The sequence below is a fragment of the Equus quagga genome, chromosome 12, assembly GCF_021613505.1.
Source record: "Equus quagga isolate Etosha38 chromosome 12, UCLA_HA_Equagga_1.0, whole genome shotgun sequence".
NCBI lineage: Eukaryota > Metazoa > Chordata > Mammalia > Perissodactyla > Equidae > Equus > Equus quagga.
In genome coordinates, this window is record NC_060278.1 from 82,880,138 (window position 1) to 82,905,702 (window position 25,565).

General features: G+C 41.2%; 1 protein-coding gene across 2 annotated transcripts; it reads left to right on the forward strand.

The window, feature by feature from the left end:
- The first annotated feature begins 246 nt into the window (after positions 1-246).
- On the forward strand, positions 247-20,775 carry LOC124248948 (signal-regulatory protein beta-1-like). 2 transcript variants are annotated; one of them, XM_046679620.1, is made up of 6 exons: positions 247-360; positions 1,844-2,194; positions 14,671-14,985; positions 19,036-19,347; positions 19,925-20,036; positions 20,424-20,775. In XM_046679620.1, the coding sequence occupies exons 1-6, from the start codon at positions 288-290 to the stop codon at positions 20,491-20,493; spliced, it is 1,233 nt and encodes a 410-aa protein (XP_046535576.1). In that variant the 5' UTR covers positions 247-287; the 3' UTR covers positions 20,494-20,775. The 2 variants fall into 2 exon arrangements, with proteins under 2 accessions (XP_046535576.1, XP_046535577.1); XM_046679621.1 differs by having other exon boundaries at positions 20,543-20,775.
- The last annotated feature ends 4,790 nt before the right edge of the window (positions 20,776-25,565 follow it).

The following is a 25,565-nucleotide window of genomic DNA, read 5'->3' on the forward strand; positions in this document are numbered from 1 at the left end:
TGAGATGGAGTAGGGGGCCCAATGGAAAGATCCTAGGCAGTAAGGGGGTCCGCCAGGGCCTCTCCAAGCATCCTTGGACCCTTATAACAGTAACTTCTTAGCTTGTGTCTGATTTCTGTTTCACAATCTAGAAGAGGAAACTGTCAAAATCCCATAGCCATTTCCTCCCATAATAGTCACTTCCTCTTATATCAGGGAGAAAAGGCTTCCCCTCTCATCGCAGAGCACAGAGTCCTGGGTCTCTCCAGAACAACATTCAGACAGAGCAGGCTTCAGTGGCCACCATAATGCCCATCCCTGCCTCCCCGCCCCGCCTGCCTCTGCCATTCCTGCTGCTGCCTCTGCTGCTAGAACTCACAGGTAAGCACCACGCCCTCAGGCACCACTGTGCAGGGATGCTCACCTGAGTTTGGCAGTGGTACCATTTCCTCATTGGCAGTGGGTGGATGGATCTCTGTTCCAGGGCCTCTTTCTTTGTTGCCTCTTCCACTTTAAGACATTTCTCTGAATTCTTTCTTTTACAACAAGGATCTCCCGAAGAAATCCCCCCAGAATTCCTATTAGTTGGAGGGTCCTGTCCTCTCCCATCCAGGTCCAGACAGGATTTATTCCAGCCACCAGGCATTTCTTAGTAACAGGGGATTTCCAGCCCCTCCTCACCTCCCACACCTCTGACAACCTGTGAGGCTCCACGATCCCCTGGGGCCTGACCTGCAGGACCGGGGGCCATCCTGAGGGAGGAGGTGGAGGTGCAGCATCTGACTCCTCTGTCCTGCTGAAGACACAGACCTGGGAGGCAGGGCTGCCCTAGTAAAGATGGAGATGGATAGATAGATAAGTCACAAGTCCTACACACGTGATATGGAACTAGTGGAAAACAAATTTAACTGGTGCCGTTTAGACTATTAAGTCTCCAGAACTTCAGCATCCTAGGATTATATCTTCATGTGGCAGTTTCTCCTGCCTGTCCACTCCCTTCTCCCCAGAACTGACCACAGACCTGGACAGCCAGGCGAGGCACCCTCCTCCTCCCAGTGATATTCGCATCTCGGTTGAGAGGACATCTAATAAAGTGGATAAAACCACAGATATTTCTAGAAACACACCCCACCAGGGTTGACATCCAAGTTTCATCACTTATGGCCTGTTTCACTTGGGACAAGCTACTAAACTTCTCTGTGACTCCGTTTTCTTGTCTGTAAAGTGGGGATAAATAATAATGCCTTCGAATAGGGTTGTGGTGAAATTTAATCGAGTTGTTAATATATGTAAGTGTTTAGAGTGATTTGTGTTACACAGAAGTTTCTATGGAGAGTCTGGCTGTTATATCCTTCCAGGGCTTAGTAAGTGCAAATACAAACATATAAAAATGGTCTCGCTGATTCTGGCCATTACAGCACTCACTCTGTGCACCTACCAAGCCCATGTCCTCATTTAAAGTTTAGTAGATGCAAATACAAACATATAAAAATGGTCTCTCTGATTCTGGCCATTACAGCACTCATTCTGTGCCCCTATCAAGCCCGTGTCCTCATTTAAAACTCACAGCAGTCATGGGAAAAGGCAATGACCCCCCACGCTTGACAGAAGAGGAAACTGAAAGCAGAGGAGGGGAGCGGCCTTCCCAGAATCACCAGGCTTATCAGTGCTGGAGCCAGGCCCGAATCCATGTCAGCCTGGTGCCCAGGCCAGGACTCTCCCATTGGGCTTAGAAGGAAAGAGGTCATACAGGCACAGTCCGAGATGTTTTCCAAAGTTTTTGGTTTCAGTCTCACAACAAAACCATAAGAGAAGTCCCCTGGGCCAGGCAGGGTACTTGGAGCTAACCTGTATTTCCTTCTAGGAGCAGCAGGTGAGGAGCTGCAGGTGATTCAGCCTGAGAAGTCACTATTGGTGGCAGCTGGAGAGACAGCCACTCTATGCTGCACACTGACCTCCCTGTACCCCGTGGGGCCCATCCAGTGGTTCAAGGGGACAGGGCCAGGCCGGGAGTTAATCTACAGTTTCAAAGGAGGCCACTTCCCCCGAGTAACAAATGTTTCAGACAACACAGAGAGAAACAACATGGACTTTTCCATCCACATCAGTAGCATCACCCTAGCAGACGCTGGTATCTACTACTGTGTGAAGTTCCGGAAAGGGAGCCCTGACGTGGAGGTTAAGTCTGGACCAGGCACCAGGTTGTTTGTGCGTGGTAAGTCCAGATCCCTGAATATCCAGCCCACTGCTCTAAGACAAATCACAAGTCAAGGCTCCCCCCTTGTTAGCTCCTGGGTCAAGAATGAGAATAGAAGGTGGGGAAGTGAGAAGTCAGGGTGAAGGAGCAGAGAGAAATGTAATCCTAGGGCCATATATCAACAGAATCCTAACCTGTTAGAACTTGACAAATGTCAAAGGCCATAAAATGAGCTGGAGAGCAGACTCCAGGGCCAAAGTGCATGAGTTCAACTTCTAACTCTGCCATTTACAAGCTGTATGACATTAGTGAGTTTCTTAAATTCTCTTGCTTCAGTTTCCTCTTCTATAAGATAGCGATAATACTAGTACTTGCATCATGAATTTATTAGGAGGATTAAAAATGTAAATAAATTTATAAATGTAAAACATTTAGAAGAGTGCCTGTAACACAATAATTATTATATTTGTGAATATTGTCAGTATTCAGGATATTAAAACTAATCAGACTTTAAAACACAATCCAAAGAGCATGGAACCATAGATTCACAGGAAAAAGAATGATAGAATTGTTGAGGCAGAAAACCATTAAAAACACATTTTTTTTTGGCTGAGGGACATTTGCCCTGAGCTAACCACTGTTGCCAGTCTTCCTCTTTTTTTTTTTTCTGCTTGAGGAAAGTTAGCCCTGAGCTAACAACTGTGTCAGTCATCCTCTACTTTGTATGAGGGTCACAGCCACAGCATGGCTAACGAGAGGTGTAGGTCTGAGCCTGGGATCCAAAACTGCAAACCCGGGCTACCAAAGTGGAGTGTGCCAAACTCAACCAGTATGCCATGGGATCCACCCTAAAAATCACATTTTTGATGTGCAATATGTAATCCTTATATTTCCTAAATTTTGTCCTTATTTCTACTAGTCCTGTGAATTCTTGGATGTGTTCCTGGCTGATGGAATAATAGCTGAAGACATAGCCTGCAAGACTCCAAAGAACATCCACAAAGGGAAGCCTGGGAAGCAGAGCAGTTAGCTCAGGCCTGTTTGTATTCATGAAGTAATGATTGCAATGTTTTTTCTGTAAAAAATGAGCATGATCACTTACTCTGATGGAACCATAGAAACATACATCAGCAGAAATTTTGACTCTTTAAAATTTTAGTATGTCAGGGCAATGGAGAAACAAAGAGAATGATAGGCAGTATTTGGAGACAAAGAGAAGTCATATGATTTTCAAGAACTGAAAATAAAAAGCAAGTTGTATGTGAACCATTTGAATGTGATCAGCATGAGATGATTAAGGGCAATGTTGGATACTAGAAGGCAAGGAGTAGTGCCTTCAAATTCTTAAGGAAAATTATTCCCAACCTAAAATTCTATACCCAGACAGTGTGCCAAGTTTGCAAGATCTCCAAGAACTACCTTTCATGCACACTTTTTTTTGAAGAAGAAGATTAGCCCTGAGCTAACATATGCTGCCAATTCTCCTCTTTTTGCTGAGGAAGACTGGCCCTGAGCTAACATCCGTGCCCATCTTCCTCTACTTTATATGTGGGACGCCTACCACAGCATGCCTTGCGAAGTGGTGCCAAGTCCGTACCCAGGATCTGAACTGGCAAACCCTGGGCCACCGAAGTGGAACATGCGCACTTAACTGCTGTGCCACTGGGCTGGCCCCCATGCACACCTTTTGCTTTACCAAAGTAGGGGTTAAAGAAAGAAAAAGTAAGACTGGGAACCAGGAATAGGGAATTGGAGACTCCAAGATAACAGCCATGCAAGAGGCATACGAATGGTCACTGGGCCATTCCAAAATAGGAGGACTGAGCACTTCCAGAGGGACATCTCAAAAAGACAGAATTTCTAGAATACTAAATAGTCTTCAAACTCGTGCCCATCATTTGTAACACTGTTTAACATTGCATTGAAGTATTAGCCAACGCTATTAGAAAGGAGAAAGCGATACAAAGCATAATAACTATAAAGGAAATGGGACAACTATTTCTCTTTGTAGATGATATGGTATCTGGAAAACAAGAGAATCAACATTAAGCTTTACAAACAATAAGATAATTTAGTAATGTAGCATGTTATAAAATCAGTAAACAGAAATCAATAACCCTCATATATACAAAAAAAAACAGTTAGAAGATATAATGGAAAGGATGACCACATATACAATACAAAATTTAAATTAAATTAAATACATAGCCCAATTTCTACCAAAACAGTGATAAGGATTGGATTTAATCCCTCCTAAAAATCTAGGCAAACTATATGAAACAATGTTTGACAAGACACTGGATATCAGGCAACAAATGACAGTGATCTCTGAGAGATGAGAAACAAGTGAGGTGAGATCCAAGATTGCCTCTAGTTTACTCTCTGAGAAAGATTCCAGGCCTCCATGCAGGAAGAGAGAACTGAGGTAGAGCCTGGAGATCTTCCTGAGTTGATATGAAGGAGCTGGTTGTCCAAAGAGAGGAAGGTGGCCAGAATTTTCCATGTAGGGTACCAAAGACGACAGAGCTTCACAGAGAGAGAACTCCAGAGAGGTTGAGTATTCAGCTGAGTACTGAAGAGTGTATGTACATGAGGACATACATATACATGAGAGTAGGTACATGGCCTCAGGGGAAAAATCCCTGGAGTGTACCGAAGGCCAAGAATACAGCCTGCTCCAACCAACCTGAATGAAAAGCTTCATAATTCATGGGGCATCTGGTAGAGTACGCAGAGGCTTCTGCATCAGAAGACATAAAAGAATTAGCCTTAGACCAAATGATGCTGTGGTCCTGCCTCACAAAGCTTAAATACAACACGTGAAGACACCAAACTGTTTCCAGGTAATTTAGCCATGTCCCAAAACGAGCTCAAGCATATTTATAGAAAAACAAAATATCCAACACTCAGCAAAATGAAACTCACAACATCTGGAATGCAATAAAAAATGACCAAGCATGTAAGAAGCAGAAAAATACAATTTATAATGAGAAAAATCAATCATTTGAAACCCAACTAGAAAAGACAGATGATAGAGTTAAAGCGCAAAGACATTTAAGCTACTATAAGTACACCCTGTATGTTCAAGAGGCTACAGGAAAGATAGAATATGTGAAGTAGAGGCAGGGAAAATATTTTTTAAAGATCCATATTGAACTTTTAGAGGTGAAACTGCAACGTCTAGGATGAAAAACAGACTGGATGGGACCAACAGCAGATAAGAAATTGAAGAAAAGAAACTAGTGAACTTAAAGACACAGCAACAGAAACTATCCAAAATGACACACAGAGAGATAAAAGACTGAGAAAAGATAAACAGAGCATCCGTCAGCAGCAGGGAAACTGCAAGTAGCCTAATAAATATGTATTAAAGACTCCAAAGGAAGGAGGGAACAGAAAGAAATATTTGAAGAAATAACAGTTGTATATTTCCAGGTATGAAGCAAACTATGAACCCATGGATCCAAAAAGCTGAATGAACCCCCAGCACAAGAAACAAGAAGAAAACTACACCAAGGTGCATCACAATCAAATTGCACAAAATCAATAATAAAGAAAAGATCATAACAGCAGCCAGAGGAAAGAGGAAATATTAGCTACACAGGAACTAAGATAAGTATGACAGCAGATTTCTCATTGAAAATGATGCAAGACAGAAGACAGTGGAGAAACATCTTTAAGGTGCTAAAAAAAAGAAAATATAACAACCTTAAATATTTATGCACTTAATAAAAGAGCTTCAAAACACGTGACAGAGAAACTTATACAAATGCAAGGATAGACACATCCAACATTGTAGTCTGAGATTTCAACCCTCCTCTTTCAATAATTGGCAAACTAACTAGGGAGAAAGTAAAAAAGGGTCTAGAAGACTTGACCAGCACTATCCACATATTTGAGCTAACTGACATTTATAGCACACTCCACCCCAAAACAGCAGAATATACATACTTTCCAAGTGCAAAGGGACCATTTACCAAGGTGCATTGTAATATGGGACACAAATTAAGTCTCTGTAAGTTTAAAATGAGTCAAGTTATACAAAGTGTGTTCTCTGACCACTGGAATTAGACTAATAATTACAAAAAGATTTCTGGAAAATCCAAAAACACTTGGAAATGAAATCATACAGATGTGAATAACATGTTATAAAAGAAGAAATAAAAGGAAAATTAGTGAGTATTTTAAACTGAATGAACACAAAAGCACAACATACAAAATTGTGGGATGCAGTACTTAGTGGGAATTTATAGCACTAAATGCCGACATTAGGATAGAAGAAAAGTTTCAACTCAGTCATCTTAAAACTTAGAGAAAGAAGGATGAATGAAACCCTAAGTAAGTAGAAGAAAGGAAATAATAAATAACAAAACAGAAATCAGAAATAAGAAATGAAAAACTACAGGGAAAAATCAGTGAAATCAAAAGCTGTTTCTTTGAGAAAATCAATAAAATTCATAAACTCCGAGCCACACAGTCAATTAGGGAAAAAAGAGAGAGAGGACACAAGCTACCAGTATCAGAAGGAAGGTGACATCACTGCAGACGCCACAGATATTAAAAAGGTTATCATGGAACTTCATGAAAAATTGTACACCAATAAAGTCAAGAACTTAGATGAGGGGCTGGCCCGGCAGTGCAGCGGTTAAGTTCGCACGTTCCATGGTTCGCCAGTTTGGATCCCGCGTGCGGACATGGCACCGCTTGTCAAGCCATGCTGTGGCAGGCATCCCACGTATAAAGTAGAGAAAGATGGGCATGGATGTTAGCTTAGGGCCAGTCTTCCTCAGCAAAAAGAGGAGGATTGGCAGTAGTTAGCTCAGGGCTAATGTTCCTCAAAAAAAAAAAAGAAAGAAAGAAAAAGAACATAGATGAAATGGGCAAACTCTTTGAAAGACACAAATACCAAAGCTTATTCAAGAAGAAATAAACAGGCTGATTATCTCTATATTTATTAAAGAAACGGAATTTGTCGTTTAAAAATCCTCCCACAAACAATAGTCCAGGCCCAGATGACTTCACTGAGGAATTCTACCAAACATTTAAGGAAGACATACTAACAATTCTACACAAATACTTACAGGAAATTGAAGAGGAAGTTAAGCTCCCCAATTAATCTGTAAGGCCACCATTACCATGATACTAAAAGCAAATGAAGAAAACTGTAGACTAATATCCCTCATGAACATAGAATCATTATAAAGCTACAATAACCATACAGTGTATTATTGGCATCAATGCAGACAAGTAGAACAGTGGAACAGAATAGAGATTCCAGAAAAAAATGGATACAGTGGTCTACCTATTTAGAAAAATGTGTAAAGATAATTTGGTGAAGAAAGGAGAGTCTCTTCAACAATGGTGCCAGATCAACTGGAACATTAGGAGGCAAACCAATGAACAGAATAAAAAATCCAGAACTGTACACAGTTCCTCCCCCTGTACATAAAAATAAATTCCACATGGATCAGAGATTTAAAGATAAAAAGTGAAACTATGCAAGTATTAGAAGAAACTGTGTGTGACTTTTTTTATAATCTGCAAGTGGGTAAAACATCCCCAACTATAATTCAAAATATGGAAACAAAAAGGGGGAAAAAAAAGATAACTTGACCATATTGTCAAAAAGAAACTTGCTTATGGATGTGTGTGTATAATATTTTGCAAAATATAATATAGAAAAACAATCACTCCTAACATAGAGAGAGCTTCTAAATTTTTAAAATAAAAAGATAACTTTATAGAATTATGGGCAATAAATAGAAAAAGACAACTCATAGAAAATGAAATATGAATGTCTCAAACATATAAAAATGTGTTCAGCCACCTTTGTATAAAAGAAATACAAATGAAAACAACACTGGGACACCATTTCTCACCTATCTGCTTGGGCAAAAATCCAAAAGTTTAACAGCATACTCTTTTGGGGGAGCTATGGGGACACAGACACTTCCTATTTTGTGGGTAGAAATGCAAAATCATATAACTCATAAGGTGGTGAATTTAGCAACATCTAGCAAAGTTGCATATTACATATACCTATTACAAAACTACACATTACCCGTACTACATATTAAATTGACACATTACCCATGACCCAACAATCCCACTTCTAGAAATTTGTCCCAAAGATGTACTAACATAAGTGCAGAATGACTTATGCATAGACTTTTCATTACAACACTGTTTGTAAGAACAAAAGATGAGGTGCTAAATAAATTGTGGTACAGCCACACAATGGGGTGCTTTGCAACTTTAAAAGGAAGTTTTAAAGGAAGAACTTAGCACACGGCTTTAGAGGAGCCCATGGATACCATCAAACAAGAAAGCAACGTGTAGAATGGTGTGTTGTGTACACTACTTTTTACTCTAAGAAGAGTAGGAAGAACAAGCATATGCATGTCAGTTCACACTTTTTTAAAAAGACGAATAAACCAAAATCTAATTTAAAAAATTTACCTACAGTGGAAGGTAGGAAGAGATTACAAGGGATAGGAATGAAACATAGACTTTTCTGACTGTACCTTGATTTAGATTTTGACTTAGTAAACACATGAACATTTTAAATAATAAACAAAATTCACAATGAAAAAAGTATCTCTAAATATCTAAATTATTAAATCAACAATGAAACTCATTTAGCTATCTATTAATTGACGGCTTCACCAGACAAAGACAAATCATTTCAAGGGACTTTAAAACATAGAATTTTACCTTGGATTCACCAAAAAGCAGACCCCAAGACAAATATTTGAGTGAAAGACCACCAATACGAAAGTGGTGAAGTCAGACAGTCAATAAAAGGTGTCCTCAAGCCCACTACCACTGTGAGCGACTGGAGCGTAATGCAGTTGGGAAATGCTGGGAATGATACAGATACAGAACATCAGTGTCTGATTTGTCCATTTCAAGATGAAAGGAGTTTGGGATAATTATATACCGACTCCCGCTCACTCACTGATTGAGAGCTGCTCCCAGAGGGTCTTAGATGCCCAGTACTTCTAGTGTGCCATGTGCACAAGCAATCTTCCATAAAAGCAAACTTCCAAAAAGGTTTTCAGGTAAAAACATGCAAATAGTGGCATTTTCAAGTAGACTTGAGTGCACTGGAATTGTAAAACTCAAGGAATTTGGGTGGGCCTTGGAGATTGTATGCTACACATAATAATGTGCATCTATATCTCCAGTGAAACAAACCTAAGGACAAAAAGAAACACAAAGAACTCTCAAACTCTCTTCAATATTTATATTGCTTGGAAATAATATTGCTGTTGGTGTTTATGAGTATTATATATATCTTGTAGGACAAAGCAAATAAGTTGTGTTGATGTCCTTGGGAACTGGAATTTTCGGTATGAGGGACAGATACAGAATAGAATCAAAGAAGTTAGGTTAAACAGCTGCATTAAATTTGAATTAGAACTATTGTTATTAACCCATTTAATTGTTTTTCTACTAAAAAATACTTACTTTATACTCTGTTCACCAAAAAGACTTGGAAACAAAGACAACCCAATACTAATGAGCACTGCTAGGACACCAATTATGGTTTCTAAATAGCAGGTGTCTAAAAGGAACCAGGGCTCCTTTGGGAAATGACTGATTTCAGATCTTGAAGAGGAAATGTGCAAAATGAGCCTGGAATATTCTGTTGTACCAGAAATCAAGGAAGCTACCAATGTCTACCAAAGTCATATCAAAAAGACTCAGCAAATAACATAAAGGAGAATCCCACCAAGATGGATCGATTTGAGCAGTAAAAAGGATAAAGACTACAATAGATTGACATTACCTATATGGGTTAAAATCCATGATTTCATAATAGTATGAAAATAGAAGAAATTTCATTGGTCACCTTTGGAGGTGCTAAGTCACCAACTCATTGTTCTGAAATCCAAAAGATGGTAAGCAAAGGCATTTTTCTGCCTTTCCCCAATGAACTGTATGTCAGGGTAACCAAAAATAGTTGATGAGGGAAAGAATAATTTCAGTTAATGAAGACAGAAGGAATGGTAGCATTAGACAATCATCAGTGTGAAACTCCCAATGAAATGATAGATCTAGACAATAATTATCTATAGTTGTTAAAGACATTGGGCTAAAGGCTGAATGGGGAACTTTATAACAAGTGGATCAAGCTGACAGCACCCAAAGCCATTAATCAATCTGAACACCATAAAAAGGGAGACTGCCAGATATTACATGTCTCAATGTAATGCAATAAAAAGTTGTGAGCACCTTCTATGAAGTAGTCTTGCAAAAATTATGAACCTGTTCTAATCAACTAGATCCTCCATTTCCAACTACAGGCAATACATATAATAATAAGCAATTAGAAATTATTATTAATTATTATTAAATTTTTGTGTGATAATGGCATTTTGATCATGTTTTTAAAAATTCTTAACTCTTAGGTATACATGTGGAGGTAGCTGTGAATGAACTGATATAGTGTCTGGTATTTGCTTTAGAATAACCCAGTGATGATAGAAGAATAGATGAAACAAGATTGGCCATTTGTTGATGACTGTTAAAGTCCCACGATGAGTACTTTCTATTTTTATGTGTTTAAAAATTACCATAATACAAGGTTTTTTATTTCATTCCAAGCCTGTGTACCCTCCTGAGAAGTCTTTCCACACTCCCAGGTATACAGTTTCCCTAAACTGAAGTCCACTACAATACTTAGCAGTTTCATACATACTGGGAGGAGTTATACATATCTGACAGAAAGTTTGGGGGTGAATTTATCATAGATTCCTAGAAAACTAAGCAAAAGAAAAGAATGAAACCACACACCTAAAAGAATTAGAAAAAGAAAAACAAAAGCCAAAAGTAGTAGCAGGAAGGAAATAATAAAGACCAGCATAGAAATAAATGAAATAGAGACTAAAAAAAAAAAAAAGAAAAAAGAAAAGATCAATGAAACTAAGAGCTGGTTCTTTGAAAAGATAAGCTAAATTGACAAATCTCTGTCTAGGCTCACCAAGAAAAAAAGAAAGAGGGCTCAAATAAATAAAATCAGAAATGAAAGAGAAGTTCCACCTGATACCAAGGAAATACAAAATATCATAAGACACTATTATGAACAATTATATGCCAAAAGTTGGACAATCTAGAATAAATGGATAAATTTCTAGAAACATACTATCTTCCAAGACTGAATCATGAAGAAATAGAAAATCTGAATATACTGATTACTAGTAAGGTGATTGAATTAGTAACAAAAAAAAAACTTCCCAACAAACAAAAGACCAGGACCAGACGACTTCACTGGTGAAGTCTACTAAACATTCAAAGAAGATGTAATACCTATCCTTCTCAAACTCTTCCAAAAATTGAAGAAGAGAAAACACTTCAAAACTCATTTCAGGAAGCCAGCATTACCCTGACACCAAAATAAGATAAGGATACCATAAAAAATACAATTATGGGCCAATATTGCTGATGGACATAGACACAAAAATCCTCAACAGAATATTAGCAAATAGAATTCAACAATACATTAAATATATCATATACTACAATCAAGCGGGATTTATTCCAGGGGGCAAGCATGGTTCAACATCCACAAATCATTCAACATGATAGACCACATTAACAAAATGAAGGATAAAAATCATGATCATCACAATAGATGCAGAAAAAGCATTTAAAAAAACAACATCCATTCATAATAAAAACTCTCAACAGTGTGGGTATAGAGGGAACATATCTCAACATAATAAAGGCTATATATGACAAACATGCAGCCAACATCCCGCTCAACAGTTAAAAGCTGAAAGCTTTTCCTCTAAAATCAGGAACAAGACAAGGATGCCCCCTCTCACTACCTTTATTCAATATAGTACTGGAAGTCCTGCCACAGCAATTAAGCAAGAAAAAGAAATAAAAGTCACCCAAATCAAAAAGGAAGAAGTAAAATTGTCACTATTTGTAGATGACATGTACTATATATAGAAAATCTTAAAGACCCAACCAAAAAAACTGTTAAAACTAACAAATGAATTCAGAAATCTGTGGCCTTTTTATACACTAATAAACCATCGGATAAAGAAATTAAGAAAACAGTTCCATTTACAATTGCATCAAAAAGAATAAAATATCTAGGAATAAATTTAACAAAGGAGGTGAAAGACTTGTACGCTGAAAACTATAAGCTGCTGATGGAAAAAAACAGAAGAAGACACAAATAAATGGAAAGATATTCCATGTTTATGGATTTGAAGAATTAATATTGTTAAAATGTCCATATTGTCAAAGCAATGTACAGATTCAGTGCAATCCCTATGATAATTCCATGCATTTTTCACAGAACTAGAACATACAATTCTAAGATTTGTATGCAACCACAAAAAATCTCACATAGCCAAAGGAATATGGGCAAAGAACAAAGCTAGAGGCATCCACTCCCTTATTTCCAACTAAACTACAAAGCTATAGCAATCAAGAGAGTACAGCATTGGCATAAAAACAGAAAGACAGATCAGTGGAACTGGAAAAAGAGGTCGGAAATAAACTCTCAAATACATATACATGGACAATTAATTACTGGAAAGGAGCCAAGAATATACAATGGGGAAAGGACAGTTTCTTCAATAAGTGGTGCTGCAAAAACTGGGCAGCAACATGCAAAAGAATCAATCTAGACCACTAGCTTACACCATACACAAAAATTAACTCAAAAGGGATTAAAGACTTGAATGTAAGTCCTGAAACCATAAAATTCCTAGGAGAAAACATAGGTGGCAAGTTCCTGGATATCACAGAGCGATATTTTAGCAATATTTTTTTGCATCTGATTCCAAAGGCAAGGGAAACAAAAGCAAAAATAAACAAATGGGACTACTTCAAGCTAAAAATCTTCTGCAAAGTAAAGGAAATCATTGATAAAGTGAAAAGTCAACTTACTAAATGGGAGAAGATGTTTCCAAATCGTATATCTGAACAGATTTTTTTCCCAAAGAAGACATAGATGGCCAAAAGGCACATGAAAAGATGTATAAACATCACTAATAATCAAGGAAATGCAAATCAAAACCATGATGAGATATCACCTTAGGCTCACCAGAAGAGCTATTATCAAAAACAAAAAATAAGCATGGGTGAGGAAGTGGAGAAAAGAGAACCCTCATACACTGTTAGTAAGAATGTAAATTAGTGTAATCACTGTGGAAAACAGTATGGAGATTCCTCAAAAGTTTAAAAATAGAACTACCATACAATCCACCTATTCCACTTCTGGGTATTTACACAAAGAATATGAAAACACCAATTCGAAAAGATATATGTACCCGTATTTCATTACAGCATTATTTATAATACCAAGACTTGGAAACAACCCAAGTGCCCATTGACGGGTGAATGGATAAAGATGTGGTATATATGTACAATGGAATACTACTCAGTCACAAAAAAGAATGAGATCTTGCCATTTGTGACAACAAGGATGAATCTTGAGGGCATTAGGCTAAGCAAAATAAGTCAAATAGAGAAAGACAAATACTGTATGATTTCAATTATATGTGGAATCTAAAAAACAAAACAAACAAACAAAACAAAACAAACTAATAGATACAAAGAACAGATTGGTGGTTACCAGAAGGAAAGGAGGTTGGAGGGTGGATGAAACAAGGGAAGGGGGTCAATTGTATGGTGATGGATGGTAACTATACTTATGGTGGTGATCACTTTGTACAGTATACAATCATCAAATTATAATATTGTATGTGTGAAACTTATGTAATGTTATATACCAGTTTTACCTCAAAAAAAAATGATGAGACCTTTAGAAACTCTCCTGGGAAAACAAAAAGCTGTGCAAGAAAGGAAATATAATCATGACGTATTACATGGCTCAGTTGTGAACAATGCTCCTTTGGTGATAATAATATAAATGTTTAACTCTGATAAAATAAAAGATTTTGAAGTGTCTATGATAGGAGGATGTGAGGAGGGGAAGTGTGAATGGCAGGTAGAGGGATTTGTAAGAGAGTTAAGTCATCATCTTCCCTAGAAGTAGGTCTGCCTATAATACATAAAACTGAAAAATAGAGAAATAACAGTACAAGCATGTTATTTAGAAACATAGAAATGTCCAAAGAATCAGGTAAAATACTTAAAAGAGATTGATCTGTCATTTTTGCAAGGAGAGGAAGCTAGGGGTATAATGTTTTTCATTGTACACCTTATATGACTTTTATACAATGCATCTTGGGAAGGAAGGTAAAGACAATGACAAGGTTGGATCTGCATTTCAGCACGATCACCATGGTCTGGTTTCTGAGTGTGGGCGGGAAGGTTGAGAAGCAAAGTCAGTGAGGCCAGTTGGCAAGCTGTTATGATAAGAAGAGTCATTAAAAAGTTATGAAGAAAAGAAAGAAGACATGAGAGATTGGGGAAAGTCCAGGGGCTGAACCATAAGGGCAGGAATTGTACTAGAGAGTAACTTACTGTCTTCATTTCTCTCTCTCTCTTCCTTGCCTTGATCAAAGCTAAGCCCTCTCTTCCAGAGGTCTCTGGCCCCTCCAACAGGGCCAGCCCAGGACAAGGAGTGACTCTAACCTGCAAATCAACTGGCTTCTTTCCCAAAAACATATATCTGAAATGGTTTGAAAATGGAGTGGAGCTTCCAGCCCTTCAGACCGACATCTTCCCACCCGGAGACGCTTTCTCTTACACCATCGTCAGCACCACCCTGGTGACTCTTGCCTTCTCCTCACTCCACTCCCAGGTCACCTGTCAAGTGGCTCACAGTGAATTGCAGAGCCCCCTCAGTAGCCATGTGAACATCTCCAAATTCCTCCAAGGTAAGGATCTCCCACCCACCCAGAAGGCCAACCCTAGGTGACCACCACGTGTTCCTGCTTGGAGCACTTCCCCTGCGTCTCCCTATTCACTCTTCACTCTTCAATAAGCCCTACATGAGGTGGTATGAGGTTCTCTATCTTATATGACCATCCTCTGCTCACACAATGCCTTAATCGGGTCCTTCTTTTTCAGAGCTCCCTTCTCTCTAGTGTATTTGAGAGGTAGAAGCTCAATCATTCATTCAACAAGTCTTTCTTGAGCATCTGTTGTGTGGCAGCTTTATTCTAGGTGTTGGGGAATCCATGATAAACAGAACATGTGTGGTTCTGCCTCGCTGAGTTCACAGTCATGTAAACTCCATCATCCAAGATGCAAACAACTATATGGTTATGACTTCTGACATTTGCTATGAGAGGAAAGAACAGAGTACTGAATGAACAGATGAAAACAGGAGAAATCTAGTTAACTCAGGAATTGCCTCTTTGAAGAAGTAATGTTTGAGCCAAGATATGAAAGATGAGAAAGAGTCAGCCAAGCAAAACGTAGAACGTTGCTGGCAGAGAATGGGGATTTGTGGAGAGCGAGGCATGTTTGAAGAGCAGGGATAAGGCTCGAGTGGGTTAGTGTGAAGAAAGTGCATGGAAAGGAAGAGGCTGGAGAGAAAGGAGTAGGGATCAGACCATACAGGGCTGCCAGGCCACAGCAAGGACATTTCTGCCACTTGGACTCTCCACACGGACTCTCAACACAATTGTCCAAACCACCATGCCACGACTGCTTTGCTGTCAGTCACTGCCTTTGAAACAAGCTTCTTAAACCCACCTTGGCATCAGGGGAGGGAGCAATGCAGACAAACCTAAGCCTTCACCTTTCTTGCTCTGACACATAAAGCCAAAGCCCTTTACTGTTGTGTTGAATCAGACTTTGCAGAAATATGGAACGACAGGCAAAGGAAACGAACCTCACTCCTGTGTAAGTCCATCCGCCCAGGCCTTCACAAGGAATTTGCTAAGGGATCTGTACTCTCCTTAGCCACAGCATCCCTCCTCCCCCACCAATGACATCAGCATGGCAGAATCCCACTTACTTCCTGCAGATGGTGGATTCCTCCCAGGGGTCCAGAGCCCCAACTCTCCTTCTCTCCAGCTCCAGCCAGAGACAACCAAAGAGCACCCATTAATAGTATCATAATCTCCACACAACCCACCCCTGCCTCATTGCAGACAATATGTGGTATGATTGTAAAGAAGACTTTAGCTCCTCCTTAACCAAATTCCTCCAGCCCAAAGTGGGAGTTGGGCTTTGTGTAACCTAAAGACACCATGTGAGAGCTGCAGCCTGGAAATGGAATTCTAGCCTCGAGCATCCCAAAGAAGCTGTTAGCCCCTGCTTCATCAAGATGAGGAAATCAAGATCTAGACAAGAGAAGGGACTTGTCCAAGGTACATGACTCTTTATTAGTGAGCTTTAATTTGAATCCAGTAACACACCTCTTCAGAAGACCATCTATGACCTCCCTCCTGTAAGAACTCCCCAAGCAGAGATACCAGAGAAGGACAGGGTCCCCTTCCCCAAGAGGGGTGGTTCAGTCATGATCTGCCCAGAGATGGGCATTGTGCTGCTCTCTCCACTTTCTCCAAACCCTTGGCTCCTCCTCCCTCCCATATAAATGAAGAGACTCCATAAACCCAGTCAGCCAAGCCAGATACCTGTTCTCACCCAGTCCATCACCAAGTTCTATCAAATTTCCTTCCAAAATCTCTTCTCAACTCATACATTTCTCTCTACTGCCACTACCCAGGTTAATACCCAAGGGCAAGCCATCATTACTCTTACCTGGATGCAACAGCCCCCTCTCTCATAGCCACCATGACCGTCCACAGTCCATCACCCAACCTCACACCAGCCAAGGGCATTTTATCAAGGAAGCCAGCTCGTGTTCCTCCTTTGTTTAAAACCCTTCCACATCTCACCACTGCTCTTACAAAAAGGAAACAAAATCCTTACTGGAATGTTCAACAGTGATCTTCACCCATCTTTGTTCATTTAACCCTAAAATAATTGTGAAGAACCATGTGGCTCATAGTATATTTTAAAGTTAACATCTAAAATTGTTCATCGTATGCTTAAATAGCTGCAGAGCACATAACTCGTGGGATATTACAAATGTTACATCATTCTGAAAATACTCAATGGAAAAATAACATCATACTGATTTGACTTCCACCATCATCCACTTCAACGTACATAAACTAGCTCTTCTTTATAAATCAGAAATTTTATGTCATTCCATTTTCTTCCCAAATTTGTATTCCCATGCTAATTCCAGGGAGAACTTTGTCCCAGTGTAGCATATTTTATATTTGAAAGTCTTTTACTGACCACAACATCATCCAGTCATAGAGGACTATGAGAACACAGAGAACTAGCACAAAAAATATATACATGTAAGGTGAATTTCTTAAAGTTTTTTCTCAAGACCATAAGGCTCTAAGTGTTAAAAAAAAATTCTTTTGGATTGAATCACAAAATTGATCAAAAGAACCTAAATATTTCACAAATTTTGATAAATCATTATTAAAGTAACCATTAAAGTGTAAACAGAAATGCAGTGCGCTAGATGGGGGAGATTATGATGCTTTGATTAAAGCTGGCTTTCCGGCCAGTGATATTTTGAACTGTCCTTTTATTTCAAGTCCCGAAGTCTTTACACCAAGGGCAATGCACCATAGCTGATTCGGATGTGTGCAGGAAGGTCTTTCTTTTGTAACATGGGAGAAGGAGAAATGAGAAATAGCAAGGAGGAGAAGGAAGCAACCTCAGTGTTCATTCTCAAGCAGATCAACTTCAGGAAAGAGTCATATGAGAGTTCAGCATCTGGAAATTAGTTGTATTAAACCATCAAGGTATGTCTCCTTAGGATGTCCTTGTGTCCCCCCATCAGTACGTGCAGCACCAGTAAGGGCAGACAGGCTTCAAAGTGGCTATGAGTGTGGCTTCATCCCGCCCACGCTTCCCCTCACTCACTTTGGTCATCTTTCGACCCTTGGAACATGCTAGGCTTCACCTCAGAGCTTCTGCCCAGGCCCTTCCCTCTGCCTGAGATGCACTTCCCCACAGCCAACCTCTCCCAGTGCCCTCCGGCCTCTGACGCTCCCCCAGCCTCTTTGCCTAATGCTCCAGTTACCAGGACTGCATAACAAATTATCCCCAAACTTATTCCAACATTCTAAACTTAACCCAAATCCCCCAAATTATTATATTCACATATTTTGTAGGTCAGGAATTTGGACATGGCCTAGCGGGGATGGCTTCCTTCTGCTCCATGACTCTGGGACCTCAGCTGGATGATTCACAGGCTGGAATCATCTGAAGGCTCCTTCACTAACATGTCTGGCCATCGGTGCTGGCTCTCAGTTTGGGACGTCAGTTCTTCTTGACATGGGTCTCTCCTTATCATCTTTCCATGTGGGCTAGGTTGGGCTTCCTCGTAGCTTGGTGGCTGGTTCCAAAGGTGAGTGTCTCAAGAATCCAAGGTGGAAGCTACATCAACATATCTGACCCAGCCTCAGAAGTCACAGAGTGTCGCCTCTGCTACACTCTGTTCATCAGGTGGTCACAAAGTCCTGCTCACCTTCTAGAAGAAGACTCCCCCTCTGCTAGGGAGTGGCAAGGTTCTGGAAGACATTGCGGGGCTTGCTGTGGCCATTTTTGGAAAATACAATCTGCCACATGTAGCTAATTCCTCTTCATCCTTCATATTTCTGCTCAAAGTTCACTTTTTCCAGACACTCCCACTAACCTGCCCCACCTCAAGACCAGGTCAGATGCCCCTGTCTAGGCTCTCAGAACCCCTATGGGGTTGTGTGACTGCTTTTTTCCTCCACGTTATTCCCCCACAGAGTGGGAGCTCCATGAAGCAGGGCCTGTGTCTGTTTTGCTCGCTGCTGTATCCTGAGAACCAAGTGTAATGCCTAGAAATGTGAGATGCTTCTTGAGCATCTTTCGTGTGAAGGAAGAAAGTAACAAAGGAAGGGCTGTTGTTTCAGTTGTACCCACAGTGAATGTATCGACATACCACGTCCCAAGTCTCCAGGCGGTCATCCTCATCTGCCACGTGCAAAGGTTTTACCCCGATGGCATACAAATCACCTGGCTGCAGAGGAACAGATGCTCCAGAACCTGTGAGTCCTTCTCCCCCACCAAGAACCCAGATGGCACATTCAGCCAAGACAGTCATATCCTGGTCAACGCCTCAGAGCACAAAAACCTGTTCACCTGCCAAGTGGAACTTGAGGCTCAGACACTGGTCCAGGCCAGCGTGCAGCTGAGCGAATTTAGAGAAGTTCAAGCAAGTTTGGGTGAGTAAGGCTGGAAAAACCAAGCAGTTCAAGGCTCAGACCTGGAGACAGACAGGCTGGGTTCAAATGCTGGCTCTGCATCTTCCTCATGTGTGACCTTGGGAAAGTCACTTCACCTTTCTGAAACTCAGTTTCTTCATCTAGGAAATGGGATGGCATTTATAGCAAGTTCTTCAGAGAGTGATGCCTTAGGTACCAAACAGCAGTGAGCGCTGCTGTCATCACACAGCTGCATCCTGATGACATACCATTTACCAGATATGGCCATGAATAACTAAGATAATACAAAATATCTTTCCCCAAGTCTCACCCATCCTCCCAAAAGCCATTCAGTTTCAATTACTGAGCATCTATTAGATACTTTCCTCGGGTGCTCCCATTTGATACAAAAACATGACAAAGTTCGTATTATAATTCCCCTTTTAAAGGTTAGGAAAATGAGGTTCTGAAAGGTGAGGTGACTCTTTCCAAGACCAAGGTGCAGTCTTAATACCTGAGTCTGCAATGGGGCTGAGCCTGCCTGGGGGTTGAGTGATGGAAGCAGGAAGCAAGCTCATCCTCATATCTTGTGTCACAGGTGCCAGAGCATCCAGCCCCCTCTTTGGGACCCTCCTCCTGCTTAGCTGGAAGTTGTTTCCCTTGACTGCACTTTCCATCATCTATGTCCTCAGGAGGAGCCTCCTTTCCAAGTAAGGGGGACCCCAGATAGGAGTTGGACTCCCAGGGGTAGAACTTCAGGCCAGCAGGAGGCACTGTGAGGTGAAGCCACAGGATGCTCCAATTTCATCTCTATCTGAACGCATGTTGAATCCAGAGAGTTCCTGAGAGTTGCAGCCCCAAATCTTCAACCTTCCCCTCTGCCTTTCACAGCTCCAGTTTGAGGATAAAGGGGGAGCATTCAAGGAGGGAGAGAAGGAGGGAGCTAGTGTGGAGAGAGTGCTCTTGAGGTGGTTTCTGAGCAGAGGTCTGAGAGGAACAAGCCCTCGCCCCAGCTCCCTGCTTCCTCTGTGGGTCACGGGCACTACAAGGCCCTCCTCAGTGACATAGGACCCCCAGTCTCCTCCTATCTTTTTCAGGAGGACTGACCCAGGAGGGACACTTGCCATGATGCCAGTATCTGCTACCCCAGCTTCTTCTGCTTCGTAAGCCTTCTGAGACCTGTCCATCACTGACAGCCCCTCCCTGTCTCCTGTAGCCCCCAGAGTAGGTGACAGCCAGGACCAGGAAGGTCAGTAGTGAGAGGTGGGCTCTCACATCCCCTGCAAGAAAGAAGCTTCTCTCAAGATTCAGGGCACGAAGTCAAGACTCTGAGCAAGAAACCAGCAGAGGCAGGACAGGCTCCTGCCCAGGGGGAGACACACACCTGCCATTCTGAAAGCCCCTGCCCAGCTCCTCAAGGAAAGCCCACTGTGGGCACAAAACCTTTACAGCCCCATCATTCAAACTTGGTTAAAGGAATCACTTGTGGCCAATAAACATGTGAAGAGGAATCCAATCTCATCAGCAATCAGGAAAAGCCAAAGCCAAACCACGCTGAGATGCCATTTTGTCCCTATTCAAACAGCAAAAATAAAAAAGCACCCGGCTCTTTCTTACCTTGCTGATGGGTGTGTAAAGTGTCACAGCTGCTTCAGAAAACAGTCTGGAAAATTTTAAGTTGAACATTCACATACCCCATAACCTGGCACTTCCACTCTTGGGTTATACCCAAAAGAAACTCTTGCACATGTGCACAGGAGATACGCACAAGTACCTACATGGTAGCATGGTTTAAAATTAGAAAAACCTGACAGAAATCCAAATGTGCATCTAGAGGATGATGGGCAAATGATTTAGTACAATCACAGGATGGAATGTTGTACAGCAATAAAAATGAATGAACTACAGCTACACACAATAATATGGATAAATCTGAGCAAAAAAATATTAGCGGTGAGTAAGTCCCAAGGGTTTCATGCAGCATGATATTCTTTTATAAACCTAAAAAACAGCTAACAAGTGGCCTTTGGGAATACACATAAATATGCTAAAACCATATTTTTTCATAAAAGAACAATGAACTCAAGATTTAAAAGAGTAGTTGCCTGAGGTGGGAGAGCGAGAAGGATGAAAAACGTGGGTACATCTAGGTAGATGGAAGTTAATATCAGGATTCTAGCTTCATTGCTGGGTGGTGGCCTCACGAATGTTTATATCATTATAAACAAAAAAGATAGAATAACAATATAAGATTGATAAATAGGTATGTAAGTAGGTAGGTAGGGAGACGAAGGAAGATTGGAAGGGATAAATGGAGAAAGAAAGGGAGAGAAAAAAGAGGCAGGGAGGATGGATGGATTGATGGATGGATGGATGGATGGATAGGTAATTAGAGTAATAAAAGAGGGTCATTCACGTATCAATGATGAGGGTTTCATGAAGCAAGATTTATGATAGGTAAAGTTCTATGTACTTAAGATCCAAAGGAAAAAAATAAATGAAAGGACATTACCTAGAGAACCCCAAGATCCCTTCCTATTATGTCAATTGGCGATTCTACATAAGGAGGAAAACACAGTTAATAGGTGCACCATGGGTCTGGAACTTCACATGCTTTATCTTATTTCATCCTCATATCAATCCCACAAGGTGGACACTCTTCCCCAATTTTCAGGTGAGGGATTTAAAGCAACCTACTCAGTGTCACTCAGATAACAAGGGGTGGAAAAAGAAACTCGGGTTCAAACCCAACTCTGCTCAGTGTTTTCCAAGGAGCCTCGCTGTATATGGTTCTAGGGACAGGTGGGGAGGTCCTGATGCATCCTCATCCTACAGCTTCCTGACCTCTCAGGCCTGCTGTTCTGCACTCAAGCCCACTCTGTGCCTCTGGGCAGGGAGAAGGAAAGAACACTTATTTATACCTTCCAGGTTTGACAGGTGGTCCTGGAGTAGATTTAGGGTTATGCCTGAGCCCCTATGTGACCCTGGTGAAGATCTGGGGGAGGCAGTGAGGTCCAAGTGCTGGAGAAAGGATCTCTGAAAAAAGATAAATATACCCAGGGAAATAAGCATCCTGCTGTATTTGATTCACTGTGGCCTTGAACCTCTGTAGTCACAGAGATGGAGGCACTGAGCCCACCTCCATCACCCCTCAGACATGAATCTCCTCTTCAACATTTTCTACTCAAAGCAGAAAAGCTTCAGCCTCAACATCTCCAAACCTGACCTCCAATACGGGGAGCCTCGGGGATGTGCTGGCCTCCTTCTCCTTCACCTCTGTCCTGGAAGCAGGACCAGGACAAGAATGAGGCAAGCAAAGTGTTCAGGGAGCAAAATTTAAAGAGACTGTTTATTAGCGTTGAGCAAGGACAGTGTCAGCACTTGTACAACCTCAACACCTCACATTTCGAGTCCTAGATGCCCTTGGTCTCCAAGTCCCATGAATTCTTCTCCCTCCCATTAATCTTCATGGTTGCTCAGACCCTCATTGGCACTTACCTAGATCGTTCCAACTTCCTCCTCACAAGTCTCCCTCTGGAGTCTTCAATCCATACACCACACAGACATCAGAATAAGCTTTTAAAATTTTTCACAAAGTCTTTAGATAGTTCCTAATTCCCTAAATCATACCTCAAGAGGTGATAGGGAATGGCCAAGGTGTTACATACTTTGAAACAAAAAAAAAAAATAAAATGAAGCAGCCAGAAGTGTCCCAGCTTGGACATGAAGATTCTTCATCCCTTTAAGGAAATAGCTCATGTCCCAAGCAAGCCCAGTCCAGAGCTTCCACACAAATAATTGCTCATTGCAAAGGAGGTTCTGTCTTTATTCCACAAATATTATTGAGCTTTAAACTACATAACAAGCACTGTGTTAAACACAGAGAAAGCATTGGTGAACACGGGAATAGATGGTCCCTACCCTTGTGGAGTTTACAGTCTGGTGAATACAAATAGAACGAAATGATGGAGACAGAGAGGGAGAGAGATAGGAAGAAAGAAAACAAATGTGATGAGTGTACTGAAAAGACAAAAAGGTAGACAAAATAATGCAGATTGCAATGACAGAGATCTCCCAAAGCATTAGGAATTAAGAGGCTGCTATCTAGAAAGAATAGTAGAGAAAGCCTTTCTGAAAAGGGAATATTTGAGCTCATATCTGAAAGTCACAAGAGCCTGGGGAAACACACTCTTGTCACAGGGAACCCACTGGCCCAAACCCCAAGGTATGAAGGAGTTTGGGATGTTCAAGGAAGAGGAATGGGGCCAGTGGGGATGGAATATGAGAGTGATGGTACATGGAACAATGCTGTGGACATGGGCAAATCACACAGGAGAGAAATGTGTGGAGACAAATGACACAGGGCTATCAGCCAAGGTAGGGAGTAGGGATGTTATTCAGAGAAGAATGGGAAGATGTTAGAGATTTTGAATCCACAGAGTAAATGACAAGATCTGATTTACATTTTGAGAAACCACCATAGTTTCTATGGGGCAAAAGGATTAGAGGAAAGCAAGTAATCAGAAAATTCAGATGTGAAGCTACTTCAGCAAACCAGAGGCAATGAAGGTGCCTTGAGCTATGACGGTGACAGCAGAGTTGGAGAGAAATTGACTAATGGGAGGTGTATTTATGGGTGGAAATGAGGGGACATGTTTGGGGACTGAATGTGAAAGTAATGAAGAGGGAGGAATTGGGGATGGCTTCCTGGCTAGGCTGAGCAATGGATGAGACGGGGAAGACAGGTGGAAGAATAGCTGTGGTCGTGGGAACTAAGGGTTCAGTTTCGAACATGTTAAATAGATTTGTTTGTTGGTCTTCCAAGTGCAGATGTGGAGTACGCAGACAGACATACACATCTAGAGTTCAGGAGAGGAGTCAGAGCTGGAGAGATACTTTTAGAGTCACTGAGTCTGGAAAGCAGGTTGCAGGGCATCCAATCAGCTAAAATAGCCAATGTTCCTTTTCCATCCTTCTCGCCTCCCCAAAGCCTTTGGATACGACACAGTCTCCAGGCTCTGGTATAGAAGGGGTACTTATGTAGGCATGGACTGGAAGGAGAAGCAGAAAGACAAAATGTTTCCATTTGCCATGGTGGCATGATTGTAGATATATTTTTCTTTTACATTTTCATATGATCTCTGCAGGAATTAGGAATGTCCCTTTTGTCCCCTGTCACCTTGAGCTATCCTGGAGATTTTCAGGAGACTGGAGACTGGGGAAAGGACTGCAAATAGAGTGTCTTATGGGGAAAACTTTCACAGGTGGGCAAGTGAAACATCGGAGATTCCAAGACTATAGCATTATGGTCAATCTGAGCTGGAAAAGCTCTTGATACCACCTAGTCCAACCCATCCTCCCCAACCCTAGTTTACACATGGAGAAGTTGTATTTTGGAGAAATAGGCGTCACGATCAAGATTTTTAAAAATGCAACTCTAAACCTACCATTCCAAATGTGAAAAAAGCATTACATTTTAAATTTTTTCCATAATTTCTATTTTAAGCACCCTTTCCATGGACTTAATCTTGGTCAATTCAGGATCTCCTTAATCAAATCAATGTCTCCCTGCCCTCTCCACCCCCAGTGGTGTGTAAGGTGCCTTTATGACATCCGTCCATGCAGGCATATGCTAAGAGATCCATCACCCTATACTGCCCTTGACTACAGAGCCACACAGCTGCCCCTATCGTTATCATCTTCCTGATCTCAGGGATTCCCAGCATCCACTCACTTTCAGCTCTGCTCACAATCCTCTCAAGCACATTGGAAAATCTGGCTACCTGGGACCTCTGGAAAGGCTGCAAGGTGATCTCAGGTCCTCTCCACTTAGTAAGAGCACCCATACCATTCTGCTCTTCTGTTGCCAGGCCAGGCTGTAGACAGGAACTCCACAAGCCACGTCACCAGGAAAAAAGACAGAAGTCCTCCTGACTCTCCAATGCAAATTGGACCTGGGGTTTGAGGACCCTTCTCAGGACCCTACCAGTGTTCATTCCCTCCAGTTCCCCTCTCTCTCCCACATATCCCAAAGTGTTGTCTACTCTCAAAAGGTAACTGGATGTGGGGCCGGGGGGAGGGAGGTAGATAGGGAGGGGGTGCCTCTACACCTGTGTTTTCCCAAACTTTTGCATCTTTCATCTGGATCTCAGCTTCTGAAACTCAAAATTGCATTTATCCCCTATTTCTGCAATGACAGTCTGCCTTGAGACAGATGCATTACATTTATATGCTCCCTA